At 38.7% G+C, this 20628-nt stretch overlaps 2 protein-coding genes across 2 annotated transcripts; one reads left to right on the top strand and one right to left on the bottom strand.

Annotated features, from left to right (window-relative positions):
• Positions 1 to 438: 438 nt before the first annotated feature.
• Positions 439 to 12985, bottom strand: tbc1d2b (TBC1 domain family, member 2B). The gene is made up of 13 exons (XM_067502109.1): positions 12584 to 12985; positions 11778 to 11928; positions 9781 to 9952; positions 8570 to 8721; positions 8068 to 8336; positions 6342 to 6767; positions 6094 to 6204; positions 5743 to 5939; positions 4696 to 5190; positions 4495 to 4612; positions 4164 to 4349; positions 3111 to 3232; positions 439 to 2795 (listed from the first exon to the last, which is right to left on the bottom strand). The coding sequence occupies exons 1-13, from the start codon at positions 12923 to 12925 to the stop codon at positions 2600 to 2602; spliced, it is 2937 nt and encodes a 978-aa protein (XP_067358210.1). The 5' UTR covers positions 12926 to 12985; the 3' UTR covers positions 439 to 2599.
• A 3536-nt stretch (positions 12986 to 16521) lies between these two features.
• LOC137126165 (SH2 domain-containing protein 7-like) lies at positions 16522 to 20412 on the top strand. Its single transcript, XM_067502655.1, has 8 exons — positions 16522 to 16793; positions 16891 to 17033; positions 17469 to 17626; positions 18185 to 18274; positions 18809 to 18974; positions 19058 to 19204; positions 19330 to 20010; positions 20101 to 20412. The coding sequence occupies exons 1-8, from the start codon at positions 16739 to 16741 to the stop codon at positions 20152 to 20154; spliced, it is 1494 nt and encodes a 497-aa protein (XP_067358756.1). The 5' UTR covers positions 16522 to 16738; the 3' UTR covers positions 20155 to 20412.
• The last annotated feature ends 216 nt before the right edge of the window (positions 20413 to 20628 follow it).

The following is a 20628-nucleotide window of genomic DNA, read 5'->3' on the forward strand; positions in this document are numbered from 1 at the left end:
CGTGTATGTATATGAACACTGATCAGCCACAACATTAACACCACCTGGTGGTTTAAATAAAGTACTATAGTTTCTTTATGAAAATATTATCCACTAATAAATGCCAATGTATAATTATGGGCTAACAACCTTTTAGCACATAATCTTTACTGATCTTTCACGCTTTTAAAAAAATTAATTATTGTACATTTTTTGTCATATTCAGTATTATTTGAAATGCATTGCTTTCTTAGTGGAGTAGTTGTAAATTGCTCAGAGTGGCCATGCTGACATTAAAATCACCAGTGTTAAAGTTGTGACTGATCAGTGTATATGGTCAAACAAAGATGACTGACACATCTGGGGTTTAATCTGAACCATCAGTTAAGGAACTGAGAATTACCAATACAAGCCCTTTTTCCTGTTTCTTATAAACACCTGTAGAAGTGAAAAACCACATTCAGATAACTATTGTTTATTGAATCTATATTTTAAACTGGTATTACAAAACATACATAGCACTGAGCGTTTCATCATTAAATGATAGATTTACATACAAAAACTTAAGGGAACCGTAATATTCTGCAGTCATCCTGCCATTAAACTTGTGCAATATACTGCTTAGAGAAGCAAAACAAGAAAAAGAAGACGATAATTTCAAAGGTAGCTTATTCAAAATGAAAATTAGAGGAAACTGGAAAAATGCATGCAAACTAGTCTTACAATAACAGACTGTCTCCTGAAATATGGACATTGAAACCTATTGTGTGAGCATTTTGACAAAATAATTTTCTTTTAAACAGATCAAGCATTAAAATGTGGAGTTCTAGAGAGACCTGCTCGCATAAGGAAAAAAGATTACATCTGAAAGTCTATAGGCACTTCCAGCATCAAAATAATTCAGCCATTTGTTCACAGGTTCAGATGCTGCAACAACAATTTTGAATAAAATGCTTCAGATGACAATAATGCAGCATGAATTGATAAAAAGTGATACATTTTGTTACCAACAGCAAACACATCTGTAACTAATGTAAAAACAAGTTGTAAACAATACATCCACACACAAAAGAAAATTGGCTGCTTAAGAACTTGTTTCCCTCTTGTAGATTTCCATTCAGTTTGAATGGAAATCTACAAGAGGGATGCTCTCTGATGATGCTACACGTGACTTTCCTCTTTAACTATGTTGTAAAACATAAAAATAGAAAATAATAATAATAATAATAATAATAATAATAATAATAATAATAATAATAATAATAATTAATAGAAAAATACTGTCATTTTTAAGTACCTGTTTGCCAGAGACAGAAAGATGTTGCTAAAGATTAGACTAATGCTCTAACCCTCACAGATTAGCACGAATATTTCTGTTTTCACACAGTGATCTTGTTGGCAGACTTGAGGCTGAAATTCAGCATTTAAAATTTTGACGTGTACCTGCGAAACTGTGAAAAAACTGGTTACATAAATGTTATACTGCCACACTTAGGACACTTAATGCAATTACAACCAGGTTTCAGTGAGTGGATTTTATGTAAATAAGGCCAATTCTTTTTTGGGAAACAACACTAAACAAAAACATTTTATAGCAATACTTTGGAGCTGGTAATTTTAAACCGAAAGCAAAACAGACCCCATTATAAATATAATGAAATAATCACATATTCAAATTTGTAGGGGTCAATTTTGAAATCAATGCAAATATTGAATATTCTGCAAGGAAAGTACAAGGTTTTAAGTACAAATAATCATGCAAAACAGTTTTCAAACGTGGGTTTGGCAACATTAGGAAATTAAGTGGTATTTTATTGCTTATATTTTTAAGCAATGCACTAATGCGACAGTGCTGAGTAGCTCCTAGAAAATAATTTTCATTATGCACCATGGTGCATCTCTAGTTTTTGAAAACTGTGAAACCTGAGACAAATAAAAGGCCCTGCCCAAAATGATCCAAACACTGTTTAAGTGATAGTAAGTTTTGGATCCCAGTTTTGATGGCAAAGCACCTCTGTAGGCTGGAATGATATGTACAAATTTAGAATTGCCTAATGATGAGAAGGCTCGAAGACGTTCAGCAAAATCTGAATTTCAGCATAGGTGATTCAAGTGCACTAAGAGAGACAGGGTTAAAACACAAAATATGTGTAGCTGAGTGGCAAAGTAGAAAATATATAAATGTTTAAAATACTTATGTAAACAATTATAAGACATTTATGGAAGGAACTGGTGCAGAGTAATTACAAAAAATGAAACATTCCTTCAATAGGCAAAAATTGCCAACTATTAGAAGATCACAGCCATTTTTTTTTTTTACATTACAAATCACACTGTAACTGTTGAGCTTGGCACTGAAGAAGAATAGCCATAAGATCTGGGACACAGCATACGGGGAATAAGGCAATTACAAAAACAAAAGCAGTAATACTGATAAAAACCCCATTTGGTCCTATTTCGTCCGGATGAAACCTTCTTATGAGGTTGATTGTTCCGGTTCTGATGTAGGAAAAAAAAAAAGCCTTTACAAGTGCAGCACATCACATCTTGGTGTGCAGAGAGGAGCTCTTTCCTCTTCATGCTCAAGCCACATGACCAGGAAATGTGATTCATTTTAGGGTTAATTATCCTCCTCATCATCGCTGATGAAGCTCCGTCTATCCTGGCTCGTTTCTCTCTCCCTGAGGAAGGTCTGTCGGATCGCCTCCAGCTCTGTCAGCTCCAGACGGACTTTCTCCAGGTGGAAGGAGCGGCGGTTCTGGATTTGCCTCAATGGGAATGGGTTCATATCCACAAAAGCCATGTTCATCAGCTTTCTGGTAAAAAGAACAAAGAAACAGAGACATTCATGTCAGTCTAGAATGGTTTTCAGTTGTTTTGGATGCACTGTGATGTGTGAATGTCCTGAAGTTGACATCCTTTTGTAAAAATTTAATTTCGTAGTCATTTTTATACAGCTGTTAGAACCAATGATCCACAACTACTGTTCTGATACAAGAAGGATAATTACTGATTAACTTTAATGCTTGTTGCAGCCACACAGAAAAGAGATATCATCAGATTTTCCAAGGTTAATGATCTTGCTCCTTATTACTGCAGACCCATTGTCCTCAGAAAGGTCACACACATACCTTGAATCCAGGATTGTGCGTGTGAAGTACCGAAGATATTTGAAGATAGTTGTGGAATCCTGCAACTTCAAAAACTCCTCCTCCTTGTATTTGAAGAGAGCGAGTGCAAAGCGAAATATGATCTGTTGGGAAAAATAATGCAAGCCTTGAAATTAACCTTTTCCTGTGTGACTGCATACACAACATATCTTCCATTTCTTTTCATTTCAATGCATCATTCTTTTAGAAGAGTAATTTCAGTATTAATTTATTGTAGCGTAATGTCTGAACCCATAACCCACAACCCACAACTGTGGGTGGAGCTGTGAAAAAGCTATTAAAAACCCACTGCAAGGGAATGGCTCAGCATCAAAAGGAAGACAGAGAAACGAATCAACTGGCTTGTGAAATGATACAAAAATAAAACACAGGGCAAAAAAAATAGGGCAAATATTGAATTTCTATTCATTAGGTGGGCACAAACATGACCGAGTATCTTGTAGCTGAACATTTCCACATAATGTTATGTAAAGGAGTTATGGAGAAGCTGGTCAATTTGTTACAGTTTCTGTAATATACGCAATTTGGCTAATGCGTAAGCAAAGAACTGGCTATTTACACTTCCAGCAAATGGATATCTAATGATAATTTCCTAGTGATATCAAAAACATTAATTTGGAATAGTGCTTGTTTTCTACTTTTGCTGCAGATGGAAATTAGGTTTTTGAGAGCAGTATTTATAAGCCATAGGTCCCAGGCCTGGTAGAAACTGGGGAGGGTTGTGTCAGGAAGGGCACCTGTGCCAAATCAACATGCGGACAAATTATCCACTGTGGCAACCCTGAACTCACAGGATAAGCCGAAAGGAAAACAAAAAGCTGAAACACTTTTCCAATGCTCCTTCACTTGTTTACACTAGCTGAAATGTAATCAACCACACCACCTTTAGAAGCCAAAAGTCTCCTTATCTCATTTTTCATTTACTTTACACAACACTGGGAGCATGTCCGGACAGAGATCTGGCTGTGTAAGATTGGGAGAGGATGGGATGTTTCTTCTTGCTGTAACTCTTACCTTTGGACCTTCATACAGAAAGGCATCCCAGATCTTGAAGAGGATGTCGCTGACCACACTGTCCACAAACACCACCAGGAACCAGTTGAAGGTGATGAGGGAGAAGTCTACCTTGTACTGCTCAAAGTGGGCATGGAGCCTGGGAAGCTTCTCACTCATCAGATCCTTGAACACACGCTGGTCAACCTGCACAGACACAATTAAATTAACCATTAAGCATGTGCAGCATGACCAATCACGCGATTTTGTCATCACTCGAGGAAAGCTTTGAAGCAGTGAAGGTGGACAGCAATTTTTCTCTTTGTGACAATATAACCTTGAGCTTGTATACCTGTGAACCAAGCAGAGTCTTGGTGTAATAGTCTCTTGGCATGAAAACTTCCACAATGGCTATAAGGCTCCAGAAGGCATCCTCTTGGTCAAGATAAAGTAAGGCAATGGCTGCTAGCCTATAGAAATTGGATGCAATAAAAAAAATGTAAGCATAAAAAGGAAAAATTTATACGGAGAGAATCAAGATCACCTGCAGTACCTGTTTAGTCCCTGGCAGTAGCCGATATCTGGATTCCTCCATGAGAAGGCAATCAGGACATTCCTGAGCTTCTGGATGCCGCCTGCACTGGGAGAGGCGTAGTGCTTATTGTTGGGCAATGTGCGCAGTAGGTCCAGCTCGATCTGCTTCGAGGCCGGGTTGGGCTTCTCCCGGGCCACATTTAGCAAGGTCTCATAATAGTCTGGTTGCAAGTGGTCTCGAAACTTCTTGACATGGAAGGAGACACACCAGCGCCACACCTGGGACCGGTGCTCATGGGGAACGCCGCAGCGAATCAGGGCCTTGAGCTCAGGAGAGCGCACCAGGTCTCTGTTCATGGTGCTGGCCAGAAAGTTCTCCCACTTTACTCCAATGGACACCACCTGATCGGTCATTGACAGAGACTTCAGCTCTAAGGCTCTCACCTTTGCAACCAGTTTCTCCTCCTCTTCTTCCTCCTCAGGCACAGTCTTGAAGCCATATACGTCATACTCACTAACATTGGGTGAAGGCAGGGAAAGAGGGAGGAAATTATCGCCAGTCACTGATGTTCAATTAACTGTTCTGTTTATGTGTCTTCATTGCTTAATCATGAATTAGTATGAAATTCTAACAATACATTTTGAGAAGACCAAAAAGATGTGCCTGAACTTGCACAGACGTAATAATAGCTGAGGGAAACAGCGACAGAGAGCTACAAACAAATTAGCAGAGCAAGTTTTTCCAGTAAAGGAAAACTGGCTAACGGCTGCTGACTGCAAAAAAGTACAACAGGTGTTTTAAGGCTATTGAGAGCACAGTCTGTCTGCTAAAATAGATTTTTACCTGATTTGTTTGAATGCACCCAGCTACTGGTCTCTGATAAAATTATATAAAAGTTCAAATGTTGACTGTACTTTTTACAACTAACTAGCTACATTTATTTAAATTTGAAGGAAATGTTAAAACATTTGCTATTTAAAAAAGATCAGTTGTATTAAAAAAAAAGTCACATAGTTTTCAAAATGGAAAAACACAAAGGCATCTGGCTTTGAGTACAGGCCATACCTGACAGTGCTTGGTTTGAAGATGAGGTGCTCTGGCTGGTCAGGACCCTCTGCCTCTAGTGCATCCTCTAATAATCTAGAGATGACCTCATGTGTCGCGCTCTGCTCTGAAGACGAGCACACCGGATTCTTTACTTCTTGAAGCAGCACGAGGTACTTACTCTCCACCTGACACAACTTGGCCTCCAGGGCTGTACACTGCAGCCATCAAAAGAGTAGAGAGTAAAAACAAAGGCTTAGCTTGTCGTATATTACTTAATATATTACCAATACTAGACTTCCCCTAAGAGTTACTCAGACTTCCTGTTTCTATCAGCAGAGTAATACACCAAACAAAAGATAGTACATGTACCTTTGTTTCTAAATTTTTCTCTCTGTACTCTGCATTTCTACGCAATACTGTCAGCTCCAGTATTTCTTTGTTCAGGAACCTGTTCTGGGACTTGTAACCCTGAAGACTGTCCTGAAAGTGAAAAAAAAGCACACGATATCTCCAGTTAACCAAACTGGGAATTTAACCAAAGAGAAAACAAACATGTTAAAGATTAATTCTAAAACATGTTAACACTCCTAAGTCTGTTTATGTGTTGCTTTCCGTACCCTGAGGACGTCCAACTCCTGCTGCTCCTTGTTGGGAGATGATGAACCTGCATCATTCTGATTGCTGCTCTGCTCTGGGCTTTGCTGTGAAAGCTTTATGATGGCTTCATCTTTAGCCTGGATAGTCTCCATTAGCATTCCCAGCTGGTCATTAATCTCCCCGACCTTAATCTTCAGGCCCTTCAGTTCTTGTTGCAAGCTCTCTTTCTCCAAGGCCAGACGCTCCATGTGGCCACACAAGGACTTGATCTGTCCGTCTCTTTCCAGAAGCAGTGTCTCTAACTGGCTGATGTCTTTCTGGGTTACTACTGAAGTTTGGGTTTGGTCTGAAGGTGCAGATGAATCTGGAGCAGGGGCTGGACAATGCACTGCTGCTCTTTCATACTGAGAAGTCCTTAGAGTCTGTTGCAAAAGCCTAACCAGCTCCTGGTTGATAAAGACAATGTCTGGTAAGGATCATGCATTACAACGTAGCTGTCTGTTTCCTGGTAGAATGTTATCGGATAATTAAAAGAAAGAACCATAAAATTTGTCCAATCAACAAATAAAACTGTTCTCTCTGAAATAATTGGGTATCGCATGGGTATTAAATATAACATGGTTGTGTATAAATCTGTAAAGCCAGTCAATATCGTCTATGATCTCTGACTAATAACCACATGGCCATGTACCACTGTCATCACTGCAATTTTGAAGCCTTTTACTAACCCTACTGCCAACAACTTATCTAACTACGAAAGGAAACTCATAGTAATAATAAATGTATTTATTTCCCCAGGAGTCAGGGTTTTTCACAAAGACTATCTCCAATCACGTCATAATAGACAAAAAAAAAACAAAAAAACCCCGATTTAATGAGAGTCACACATCACAAAATGTTCTGTCAGCAAAAGCTTTTGGATTCAGTGTGGCTTTTGTTAAGGACAACATTTTGATTTCTATCAAACGGCGATATCAAAGAAAGTCACAGCAGGGTCTGTAGTGCCAAAACTGTGTCTATAAACAAACAATTTTAACTAATACATTCAGTATGCGCCCAATATTTCCTGGTGAAACTGTACGGTATGAACAGTATTAACAAATACTTCAGCTTCCGTCCACTTGACCTGAAAAGTTCCAGGAATGACTGAACATTTCCAGTGCAGTCAACTAACTTGGTTAATTCCTGCTAAAGTTTGAGCTGAAATAAACAACTTTACAGGGGAAGCAGTGACACACATACATTATTTATTCATCTGTCTTGTGCTGCAGCCATTATGCCTAACCCGCTAGTCTCAAAACACTACAGTAAAACAAGAACAGAGAGTAACAGCAGGGAAGGGCACAGCTGTGCTGTTAGGAGAACTGCTGTTTCCTTGTTTCTTGCTTGAGCATGACTCAACATTCACTGTCTTCCTGTATTACTGAGAGCATCAGAACTACACAAAACTAGCTCAGTCAGACACCACAGTCTCAGGCTGAACTGATAGACCCTAAAGTAAAAGCAGACCAGTCATCTTGACATTTCCCCTAATGTGGATAGTTCACACATGATGAAGCAGAAAATTTCCAAATTTCCAAATCAAGACTAATGGACGTGGAACAAAGCCAGGGGAACAATAAGAACACACATGGAATAAGGTACTGTGTGGTGGTCTTCTTCACACATCAACAGCTGTCCATTCAATTCCTTTAAAAATTGTAGTAGATTACATTCCTTGAACTACTGAGAGTGACCTAATTGTACCTTCTGACTGGCCAGCTCCTCTCTGAGCCTGCCCTGCTCCTGTTGCATGCAGCTCAGTTCTTCCTGCTGGCTCTGTGTGCGAATCTGCATGTCCAATGATTTGCCGCCATTACACTCCACTGGGGAAAACTCAGCACTGCGAGTTTCAGCACTGCGTGTTTCAGAACTGCGTCCAAACCTCCCGGTGCCCTTTAGGTCTCGTAGCAAAGGCTTCTTAGCCCGTGATGAGCTGCGCGCAAAGTCAAACGTAAAGGCTGATCCAAAGGAATCTGAGAAAGAAGAGAATTTCACTTGTTTGCTTGACCGATCAGCAGTGGTTTTAATTTGCGATATGTGAAGGACATGGTTAAGTAATAAAAATCAACTAGAGGGCTGGATGTCAGCAGAAAAGTTTAGACACATACACTGTTTGTCAATAAGTGATACTACTGAAGAATTAAACTCTAAAAAAATCCTCTCTTGGGAGTGTACGGGTAGCCGAAGCAGCAAGAAATGGACATACGTCTGTTGGCGTCTGAATGCTGTTTCACTTCAGGAAAGTCCTTAGTTGGAGCATCAACCAGCTCCCACTCATCTGTGCTGTGGTTTCTGGTGTAAAACACACTGCGCCTGTTCTCACCTCCTCTGCCCTGCCGCAGATAAGACATTGAGTTCCTGTCAGAACAGAAACCAGACAGGAGGGTGAGTGACAGTCCAATTCCACAGGGATCAAGGACAAACTGCAGAGATGCCTGATGCTAATGTTACCATTAGGCAATGGCACAGAAAGGTCTTTTGTTGAACTTTAAACATGTTACCCCTCAGAGGCCATGGATTACAGCAGTGCAAATGTAGAGTAAAGCAACATACAAAATACAGGCCAACACATTAAATTAAAAAGAAATGGCAAGCATTAAACTGTTTTGCATGACAGACTTGTGATGTTCACACATCTAAAATCTGACATTCCTGCAAACACATGACAATTTAATTTAGCGAGTATGTGCAGCAGAATATATTTGTCACCTGCCTCACACTTTGCCTGCAGCATATGTGTTTCAGGCGTCCAATTCTTATCAGTCTGACAGAGCAGATACCCTTTGATCTTAACAGAAGTTTAGACCATGCTGCTAAACCAACCACATGTGACCTAAAATTTATTTTAAGATCATGTTTCTCTTGAGGTTCAGTTGGAAATAAGTAGTTGCAGCATCTTCTACTAGTGTAAAATATCAACGTGCATCTTGAAATGTGGAAAAATTAATCATCACTCAGTAATGGGACCAACTGGTACAGAGACATGTCTTTTAAAAGTAGGCAACACGGCAGCTCACACACTGCAAGATTCCTGTGCACCTTTATAAATTAATAATTTGTCCATCATGGATGCAAAGCAAATGCCAATCCACATGACACATTTTTAGCATTTTCCGTGTGCTGTGTCATGTGACTAGAGGTGTTATATCGTTCAGAAGGGGAACTGTTGATGGCTGCAAGTAGTGAAGTATGCATGCACTATTTCCTCTAATGAAATCTACTACAGTAACAGCTAAAGAGCGAGGTTTTTTCCCCAGTAAAGCTCTGCTGGAGCATTCACTGTACAGTAGCAGAGAAGCTAGTCAAACCTGTTGGCCAGGAACTCAAACCTAAGAGTTCAAAACAATCTTACTCTTTTTTAAAATGGTAGGAAAAATGTAATCACACTAAGCTACAGTGAGATGTATTATGCCTTACCTGAGTTCTGTACCAATGTTTTTGAGGGAGTTGAGGGGGTTTGTGGACGCAGCAGATGGAGCTCGTGCTGACTGGATCCCCATCACTCCTCCGCCAGCTGTTTCTGTTTCCATGGCAAAGTCGTTGCGGATCTGCTCCATGTTCTCGCTGAGCTTCTCAAGGACAAAAGCGTCTGAAATACAACACACAGAAAATTTTATAAAATAATAACACAAGATTTTGTAGAACCTTGGCTACATCTTCTGTCTGTAAAGGAAATTAGACAGTAATAACTTTGTCTCCAAAAACTAGACTCCAAAATAAAGTGGAGGAGTTAACCAGAATTCTTTTTACAGCAGGATGGATGTCTGCTGGTTCACCAGCAACTCTCCAAGCATACAACTTATGCTATGTGGCATTTCTGAGCTCAACATGCTACATTTTATATAACATCAACTACGAAAGTGTGGGAACATTTGATAAAAGGCTGAGCAGTTCCACATACCAACAGCTGTGGTGGAGGCTGCTGTCACACCCAGAGGGAGAATCAGTGGCCACCAGCACAGCTGTGAGTCAAGTATAGCAATACAATGGGACCAATTTGTTTTGATGGAAAAAAATAAAATACAAATCCTTTCATCCTCCCCACAGATTTGCCAGCTTTAATTAATAATCAATTAATCAATGTTTGTACATGTTACAGCTTGGTTTGCTATGGTATGCTGCATTTAATCCTTTGCGGTCAGTAACTATTACTACTGTAGAAATAAACATATGTTAATCTTTTACTGGTAACTCAAAAAAAAGTACAGTACATAAAACATTTATTGTCCTCTTCTTTAAAGCTGGAGGAAAAATTCCAGTTAAGGAGCATAATGAGAGGAAGGGTAATTTCATAGGTCTTTCCTTCACACACATCACAGTTTCATTGACAAAAGGTCAAGGTCATCTGAATTCTGAAAAAACACAGGAAATGACTAAGAATGAATAGAGAACCTATGACCTATGCTTGCAAGTAATTTCAACTACTTTTCTATCCTTTGAATTTGCTTTTAGGACAAATAATGTTTTATAAGACTGGTGATTTGAGAAGATTTGCTCTGCGTAAAGCTCCCCAGTTTTAAATTAAGTATTACAGTATTTTATACAGTATTACAGTATCAATATAGAGTTAGATGTAGTGTACAGAAATAGAATAAGCATTTCTGCCATTAAAACAATAAAACAAATTAGTTTTGTATGACAGGAACCAGGAAAAAAGGCATCCACAGTTCATTCAGCCACAACAGAGAAAATAGGTAGTAGAAATTCTGTCAACAGCAAATAAATCCATCCATTTTTCAATAGAATGATGAGAAAATTCAAATACAATATCTTATAAGTTATTTACATTAACGATTCTCGAGACAGTTGTCTGTACTGCACAAAAAAGACTGTATGAAAATAACATTCATATTTAATGTGATTAGCTGCATTGAAGATAATAATGGATTATGTGGAGTACATGTCTATGGGCACAGAAGAGCATCTTATCTCATCAAGCTAAATCCAATCACCTGCAACAACAAATCAACTTAAAATAACATTTACTCCGATTTTCGTCTTGACAAACCAGGTGACCAACTTTTTCTGACTTCATATATGTCTGCATGTTTGGGTACAAAAACATAACAGATCACCTGTTAAAGAAATTCTTAGAAAGGTGAGTAAAACCAAACATGAGGCACACACTTTTTTTTAATAAACAACGCATGCTTGCACCAATCAGTGCATTAGGTATTTACTGCAGATAAGGTCAGTCTGTATTTCTCATTTAATCAATACTTGACAATACCACTCTGACGTGAGCCTTCTGAACCTGGCAACAAAATAATTCAACTTGTGTTTCCAGCACTTGTGCAAATAACAATCCATCAGATTTGGGTGTTTACTTTCAGGTGGTTCCTGGATGTGGTGAAAAGGAACAGTGAAAATCAGACACAGACAATGTAAGTGTGTGAATGTATGTTGTATCCTACCCTTGTCTTTGCTTACGAGGCCAGTGGGAGAGAAGGCCAGGGTTGGGGAGCTACCGCTGTCCCTGTAGCCCGAGCCTCGTGTGTTGCTGTACTCCCAGCGTTTCTGCTGCAACTGCTGGAGCCAGTAATGCATCACCTGCCTGCTGGGTGCCTACACACCCAAACAAAAACATGCATAATTGAACTGAATATTTTAAGCATAATCGTGGCTTTGCTGACACGTCACTCATGGTTTAGACAACTCAGCAGCTGTGAAATCTGTTTATATATATATATATATATATATATATATATATATATATATATATATATAGTGTCTGCGCACAATAGCCTGTTATGCCTGTTATATATAACAGGCTATTGTGCGCAGACACAGGTTTCAGTCTCAGTTCCGACACAAGCTGTTTTGCTATTAACCATTCATACCATCTGTAGAAACCAATGCAGGCTTTAGCAGGCAGCCAAGGCTGTGAAACCAGAGCCACCTGTCACAGTCATATGACAACAAGGCCCATCCATCACATGAGCTGCAGTGATGACACAAGTGAGCTCCTGAGAGTCTAAAAATATATCTGAATGTTAACAGGGGGGCCGACAGTGTGACTGGGGCAATGAGCTGAATGTAGCCAATGCACAAACAATATCTACACAAGATCTTGTTCAAAGTTTTACGTTAAATCGCTGTGGACCTAGAAGAAAAGCTCATGATAAATGTGTCACGTTACAAAGGGTGTGTCTGTCTTTCCACATACGGTTGCGCTGCAAAGCAGTAGCGCGCACAGACACACATGCTGGAAAGTTCATACCTTCAGGAGAAACTCCTTCCCGGCCGTCCGGATCTCGAACTGACCCTCTTCTCCTTCCACATCGTAGCTGAAGCAGGCGTCGCCAATTTCGATATGTCCAAGTGGCAGGGCATCTTGGGGCGTCTTGAAGTAATACAAATAACATTTCCTCGGATCGTACACGAACCACCTCGGCTTGTAGCCCCTCAGAGGTCCCTTGCCGGTCAGTTTGTTCAAGTAGCCGCACAGCTTGGACGCCTGCTCCTTCGCTACCTCGACTTCGGCCACATCCACAGACTTGTAGGCCACAATCCGCGAAGTTGTGCAGGAGTTTGCTTCGGTGCCATCCTCCCCTTCTTGCATCTTCCCTCAATGTTTCTTCTTCGCGCAAGACAGCGGATGCACACTCCTGTTTCCATCCGCATGACTTGCCTGCCTCTGGAACCGGTGTGGGGTGGGAATTGTAGTTCTTCTTCTTTTATTATTAAAGGTGACGTGTACGTGTGTGGCAACAGCACCGCTGGGTGGTGCTGTTAGACAAAATTAGTAGGAGACGCTGCAGCTGCTGCCAACCCTCGTTTTCCATGACAAACCACCATTGGAAAAATAATCGATTAAAAGTTGAAGTGTGCGCCAAAACAAGCAGTCCATATGTTAAAACTGACAGCATAATTGTTTGAATTGCATGGCTGTAGCTCAGTTAGAAAGGCAGTCGTCCACGGTTCCTCCTGGCTATGTGCCGAAGTGTCCTTTGGGCAAGGCACTCAACCCCAAATTAGTCCCGATGGGTCAGGTGAGCACCTTGTATGGCAGCTATCGCCATCGGTGTGTGTGTGAATGAGAAGCAACATTGTAAAGTGCTTTGGATAAAAAGGGCTACTATAAATGACCATTTACAACACATAATAATACATAATAATAATTCCCTACAACACAAAATAAACTATAATTGTCACATGAACATCTGTTATGTCTCCATTTACTAAATTCCACATGTTAATATGTTATGTCAAAATTTCCAATAAATTCAGAATCAAGAACAGATTCCCATGCATGCCAACAAACAATTGCAATAATAGCAATTATAAAATGACAAGGCTTATTAAAACTGACTCAACTTCACTCTATAAGAAGGTTATAGAGTATCAACTGGTTGAAAGCTTTGTACATAAAAATGTAAAGCAACAGTATGTATCTTTATATTTATTTAATCTTTTAGTAGAAATATATTGCAGAACTTCTAGCCATCAAAAGCTTTATGACCCAGATGCACTGAACAGTGGCAGCACTGCAAGATTTTTGAGCAAAGCTCATTTATTTTGACCAGTTGGACAAGGTCATTTGATTGATTGATGATGATTTTAGCATTGTAATTTATTTATTATTATCGTATTATTTATTAATACCTGTGAGGCTGAGCAGAGCATAGCTAATAATGAAAAGACTGAAGTACTGGCCTGCGTGGTTATTGCACCTGCATGTACCATTTGTAACTTTAATCTGAAAAGAAATGTGTTATTTGTGAAACAAAGGTTAGGTAATTTACTCAGAACTGTAGTGAGCTTCATGTAGTGTATAGAATAGCATGAATTGAAAACCACTTGAACATTACTGCATAACTCATTTGTGTTCATTTTATTTATTATGTCCAATAAGAATGTGCACCATGTGAACACAAAATAAAATATGATAAGATAATAATGCACAACCATTTTAGCTGACATTGCTTTCCATTGGTGCTGACTACAATAATACTTTTAATAGTAATATTCCTATCTTATCTCCATTTGACTAAGTCCCTGGTGCAAAGTTCTGATTAAACCAGCCTTGCAGGGCTAAGATAACCATCATCATTTTATGCTTGGAATATTTTTATATTAAAATTAACACATGTAGGAGGAAAAGACATCAGCAATACTTTTTTTTTTATCTGCATAACCACAGCCCACCCGCTATAATTCTGGCTGTGGGCTCTTTTGTGCATACTTCTCTCTATTTCCTTCCTGTTTGTCTGAATTTGTCTTCGAAAGGAGAAAAATCATATGATGGAATACAAAATCAAAGACCTAGAACTAACTACAAACTACATAGCATTAGGTTAAATGTGTTTACTTTCCAGTCTTTCTGCTGTCATAGGACCTCCAGCATATCAACGCATAAATCAATCTAGTGAACAGTTATTTTTTTCATACAGTATGTGTTATTGACAATGACACAGAACAATTACAACAGCAAGAACAACCATATTTTGCCCTTTTAAATATGTTCTACTGTCCACTGTTTTATAACGAACATGCCAAAATAAACAAATGTTTTAAGATGCTTCAGGATTAAAAAATTGTGAAATTGATGTTGTTCTGTTGTGATGACATTTTACAGGCGTTAGCTGACTTGTGACCTTTTAAAAGACCCACCTTCCCCTCGTGGGTGTATCGGCACAAGACTGCAGACCGATCTTAAAGGGATTTTTGTCTGGCAACAGTCTGACAGCTCTGTTTCAGTTTACCACACATTTTGTAGATAACATATGTTTCTGTGTTGTTCACCCACAGGTTAGAATTCAGTATGCACACAATATCATACTCTACTGTTGAATTGGTTCTTCACAAATAAGGAACTAGTGATAACATTTAACCCTTAACCTGTCCACACCCCCAGAGGAGCACATAGTGACTCACAAAGACAGTTTAAAATGACAGACAACACTGTTGAGAGGATGTTTCTGGGTCATGGTACTATAGCAATACTTAGTCATACATGGAACATAAGTACTGTATATGCCCTTACTGGGTAAATGCTTGTCCTGTAAATAGATAAAGAGCCTACACTGTAAATTCTGATCAGTTAACCTTGCTTTTAAAAAACATGCAAACTAATTTGCTTAATATAACCAAGTAAACTGAGCTAGAAATTTTATTTTGTAGTCACAAATACTTAAGTGTAGTACATGTAATTTAGTTTACACAATCAGACAATCAAACAGTATACAGTACTTGACATTGTACATTTTTAAAGTGTACTCTTAAAATAGTTTGGACTGCTTTGAGTCACAATTATTTTTAAAAATCCAACCGGACCTCAAAGCATTACCTACTTATTATTACAGAGACGTCTGTGAAAGTGTCATTCAACTCGATTTGTTTGTAATGTTAGAATATTTTAAGTATGCAGAGTGTTATCTTAAATAAATCTTGTTGACTTGTATTTAAGTTGAGCTAACTAATGTCACAATTTCCAGCATCTGAGATTGTTCTTGTTGCATTTACTTCATCAGATCAAGTCATGCAAACCAATTGGCCTAAAAATGACCAGGTAACAGTTACTTGTGTGACTGTATGTTTAGTATTTTAAGCATCTGTTACACAATTTCCTATTTTGTTCACGTTGTCTTAAGTCATGGTTTGTTAATCATGCCAAGGTCTTCCTAGCTTTTCAACCACACTGGGTTGATGAATCACACATAATGGGAGATCACATTAGCTGCAGTGTTAACATTGAGGAGTGCTGTATTCCAGTCTCATCCCGCTCACGTATGACACAGAGTGTTTCTGGTTATTACTTCTCCCCCACTGGGAGTTCCTACTGTTCATCACAGAGCTGAAACCAATAGAGGCGATTCATGGCAGCAATGGGGCGAATGAGTTAGGTATTACAGTATTTACAAACCAAAGCTTGGAAATATTTAGTTTTATTGGAGTTTTGTTTATGCCCTCCAAAATCTCTAAAAACATGAATCCTCCCAAATATTTCCATTCTCTCACACATTTGCTCACGCTTTATCAACTATGATGTGAATTTATTAAAAAAACGGGTCAGAAAACACAAAGGATCAGCTGCTGACGCAACTTATCTCCCATTACCACTGTAATCATTCCCCATGCAAACCAATGCTGTCACTCATGTGCACCCAAACCACAGTTTCTGTACAGCTTACTTTCCGTTTCTCTTCAGGAAGCTCTTGTTTTTGTTCAACAGCTTTTAGCCGTCTGTTTCATGCAAATGAGCTGTATGAACACTTCTGTGCCGTTGCTGAGGCACCACTGCTTTCCAAGCTGGTGGAAAAATGTGTGTAATTCTAAATGTCATCTGTCTATATCTCCCATGTAGGGTCAAACTCCCTCAGAACACATCTAGCCGAAGATTACAAACTGTTCACAAGTAAAGAGAGGCATTTCAATGTTTGCTGAAATGACACCAGGTTCCACCCATACACTGTTACTCTCAAGGAAAGGTATGTACTCCATCCAAGACTTTTATAAACAGTTAGAGCTAAATAAGAGCTAAAGTTTGATTTAAAATGTTATTAACAATTTCTAATGTTTCTCTAGAAACTGAAAGGAATTGCTGCGGACTGTACAGACAACAGAAACCCAGATCTGAAAAGATCTGTCACGTCTCACGGTCAAAGACAAAAGACCAGAAAAATCCAAAGACACTGTGCCTCAGTACCTGTCTAAAGTTTTGTTTTAAGGTAAGAATTTTGTTGACTTTATTCGCTGATTTATTGAGTAATGTATCAGACATCTATATAAAAGCAGTTTGCTTCAGTAAGTGTTGTTGGCTGAAATAGGAAACATATTTATTTACAGACAATGTTGATTCCGAATAGGCTTTGTGAGGTACATTACAGTATATCTAAATTAGAATCAAGCACTAAAAAAAAAACAATGTAAGGGTTAACAAATCTAACTTGCACACTAAGATAAAAGAGCCTAAGCCGTTTTTTTCTGCAGCACCCGTTTTCTCTACAATATTGAAAGAACTGAACTGTTTTTTTTTTTTCTGGTTCACGCCTCTTGGAAAATAAGCAAATTAGACTGTAAAATAACAGGCTCACAGTGTATGATGGGACATGAATGCTTTTAGTCTTCACTGGATATCTGCGTATCTGTGTGGATTTGATTAGGACAAAGTAAAAATGGAGCAACAGATGGATTCTCTTACTGAAGGGACTGAAGGACGACTCAGGGAACTGGCATCAAAGTGGTTCATCGAGACTCAAGTGCCACTCATCATTCACAACGGCTTCTTTCCAAACTGGTTCGTGGGGTTCATCACCAGAAAGTAAGTATTCATTACGCAAAAGCTGAAAACTACTCAACAACAACAACTACTCAATAATAGAAAATCACACCCTAAAGTTCTACAATGTCTTATTTTTAGATATATTTTGTATTGTACTAGAAATTTACCTGCCATATTTATTTGTTATATTGTAATGAATGAAATATATGCACAAACTGTAGTTTATTATTAAGCCCTTTAAATTAAAGTCTTTAAAGAACTTTCATCTCTAATGGAAAGTGTCTATTTGGTAACACTCACACACACTCACCTACTGTCCTTTCCTGTAGTAGAAGTAGACAGCTACATTATGGGCACAAAGGAAGGTTACGTCACAACCTGAGCATTGGTAATGACAGGTTTATGGAAAAGGCACGTAGCAATTTTTCCTGAATACAATGGTTTCCGATAATACGATAATTTCCAAGGTGAATAACATAATCCACCTTTTTGAATAGTACGCCTCAGTTCCGGTGAACGTGTGCCAAATGTGCTTTTGGAAAACACATACTAAAATGTTTTGAAGAGCAAAATTTTAAAATTCTTCTTTATCTACAGGAATGCTGAAGAAATACTCAGAGACAAGGAGATGGGCTGTTTCCTGATCCGTCTCAGTGATAAGGCCATTGGGTACATACTATCTTACAAGTGAGTATTGGTTTAGTCTGAAAAAGCTGCCCCACAATAGTTTTTACCTAACTTGCATAATATGAATATATGAAGCATCATGTGAATATTATTGTAATTACATGTTGCATCATATAAACTCTTCAATAATCAATACTCCCTCTATAAAGTATAAATCTAATATATAAATATTACAATTAACCGTTAAATTGCATTTTAAGACCACTTCCATTCTTTGGAAGTTTTGAATATTCGTGAACATTTAAGCTCCAAAAATCAAAAACATTGCAGTGATTAGTTTAGTCTCACACAGCACGAAACATCGTACTATCAGCTTGTCCTAACCACATATCTTAATTTTAGTCCTGTTGACCAAATTTCTATTCTTACTTACTTACTTAGTTATAATTTTTTCAGTCAATAAAATTCATATTTGTTTGTATTTATTTTAACAGTAGTTCATTCTTACATTTTTGACAAAAAATGTGATGCCTCTAGCCATCATTTAAGGCAGACATGAAGGTTTTAACAAACTTTTTTTTGTCTTTTTTGCAGAGGCAGGGATCGTTGTCGTCACTTTGTGATAAATCAAAGTGAAACAGGACAGTTTGTAGTCTGCGGAGACAGTAAAGGACATGGCACAGTTTCTGATCTAATACAATACTACAAGACTACCCCAATTCAGCCGTTTGGAGAGTATCTGACATCTTCATGTTCTGGCGTAAGAAAGAACTCTTTCCTGAGTCACTTTCTCTGTGTGATGCTGATGGAGAACTCAGGTCTAATTGCTTTTTTGTTTTGCAGGCACTGAATGAAGAGCTTTATGATATCATTCAGGTCAGCCCTAAAGAAAAGCCTCTGGCTACTGTCAGGGCTGTGAATAAAATGCAAAAACAACATATTAACTCTGAGACGCCTACACGACCACCGAAAAGCAACAAGACACTAGAGGTGCGTACAGTCCACAAACTTCAGAGAACTTACTCTAGCTCATCTGTTACTGTGCATGAATTGTTACTGAATAACAGTAGTATCTCCAGGCAGATTGTAAAAACATGGCATGTTTTGTGAAACAGGAAGTGCCACCTTTGCCTCGGAGGAGCAGGCACCTGGACTGTGTCCCCCTAAATGATCAGGATAGGGTTATGTACGCCCATCTCATGAAGTTATCACCAAGGGAGACACCAAGAGCCCAAAACATCTGTCCTGGAGATAATACAAGGAGGGCTCAGAGGCCCACGACCCAGGATCAGACTCACATCAGCCGGTGTAGCCCTTTATCTGGACTAGACTCTGCTTACTCTGAGCTCCCACTGCTGGAGAGCAACAAGAGCCGGTCTCTACCGTTTCTAGACAGCACCTATGAAGGGGAGTATAACAAGCTGAGCTTACCCCCCCACACCCCCCCAAGACATTCACCTAGGCCCGCTAGACAAGAAAATACCTGTGTCCTTCAGTCACACAAGACAGACTTGTGCAACAGGCAGAGCACCAGCCACAGTCTTGACTACATGAGTGACGCTGCAGTCTATCACCTGGCTGGAAAGCCTGGGAGCTCCCACAAGGAATTATCTGAGACTAGATTAGTGACCTCAGGGCAACATATTAATTCAGTTTACGCAGAAGTCTCAAATGAAGTCTCTTTTACTCGAGACAATACATACGAGCTGGTTCCTGATCATCAGGACACAGTGCATCCTAAAACCTTCAGCAACACTTATGAGCCTCTGGAGGACATAAGACCCAAGCCAGTGAAGGTAATTAATGTTTTCTGACAGCTTTACATTTCATTCACCAATAGTTGGTCATCACATTTATTTGATAATGAACTTAATTACCATCCACAGAATGACAACGGGAAATGGAAATGGCTCTTTCCTGATGCTAAGAGGAAATGGTGAAGGTGTTAACTTTACCAGCTACTGAAGAAAATGTTCACTAATTTTACTCTGACACTACTGTGCTACTTCCTAATCTACAGTATATTCAACACAGACTTTAAATGTTCAAAACTATTTAAATAATATCTTCTGTTATTTTGCTTTTTAATGTATTTATTTAAAGATGATGTATTTCCATTTTTCACATGTAGTGAAATGATAAACATTTTATATGAATATTAAATAATAAACAAAAATAAATACATATTTGACTCCTAATTAATTTGTGTGTGAGTTATTATTAAAATTAAAAATTTGCAGAAACTGTGTGATTAGATGAAGATAGTAGAGGCTGCAAAACATAGACAGTATGTCATCTACAGTTTGCTCACTATGACCAAAACTTCATTTATTTTCTTGGTACTGATGCAAGGCTCAGTGCTCTGGGATGTTGGATGCAGAATTATCAAACTAACTTGAGTGGAAAAGTGTGAC

The sequence above is a fragment of the Channa argus genome, chromosome 4 (assembly GCF_033026475.1).
Source record: "Channa argus isolate prfri chromosome 4, Channa argus male v1.0, whole genome shotgun sequence".
Lineage (NCBI taxonomy): Eukaryota > Metazoa > Chordata > Actinopteri > Anabantiformes > Channidae > Channa > Channa argus.

Bases quoted from the DNA above. Each gene is read 5' to 3' on its own strand.
- LOC137126165 (XM_067502655.1), top strand. From the start codon at position 16,739: ATGTTTGCTGAAATGACACCAGGTTCCACCCATACACTGTTACTCTCA. The intron at 16,794-16,890 runs GTATGTACTCCA...ATGTTTCTCTAG, and splicing joins ACTGTTACTCTCAAGGAAAG to AAACTGAAAGGAATTGCTGC. The intron at 17,034-17,468 runs GTAAGAATTTTG...GGATTTGATTAG, and splicing joins GTCTAAAGTTTTGTTTTAAG to GACAAAGTAAAAATGGAGCA.
- tbc1d2b (XM_067502109.1), bottom strand. From the start codon at position 12,925: ATGCAAGAAGGGGAGGATGGCACCGAAGCAAACTCCTGCACAACTTCG. The intron at 8,337-8,569 runs GTATGTCCATTT...CTTCTTTCTCAG, and splicing joins GCATTCAGACGCCAACAGAC to ATTCCTTTGGATCAGCCTTT. The intron at 3,233-4,163 runs GTAAGAGTTACA...TTTTCCCAACAG, and splicing joins TTCTGTATGAAGGTCCAAAG to ATCATATTTCGCTTTGCACT.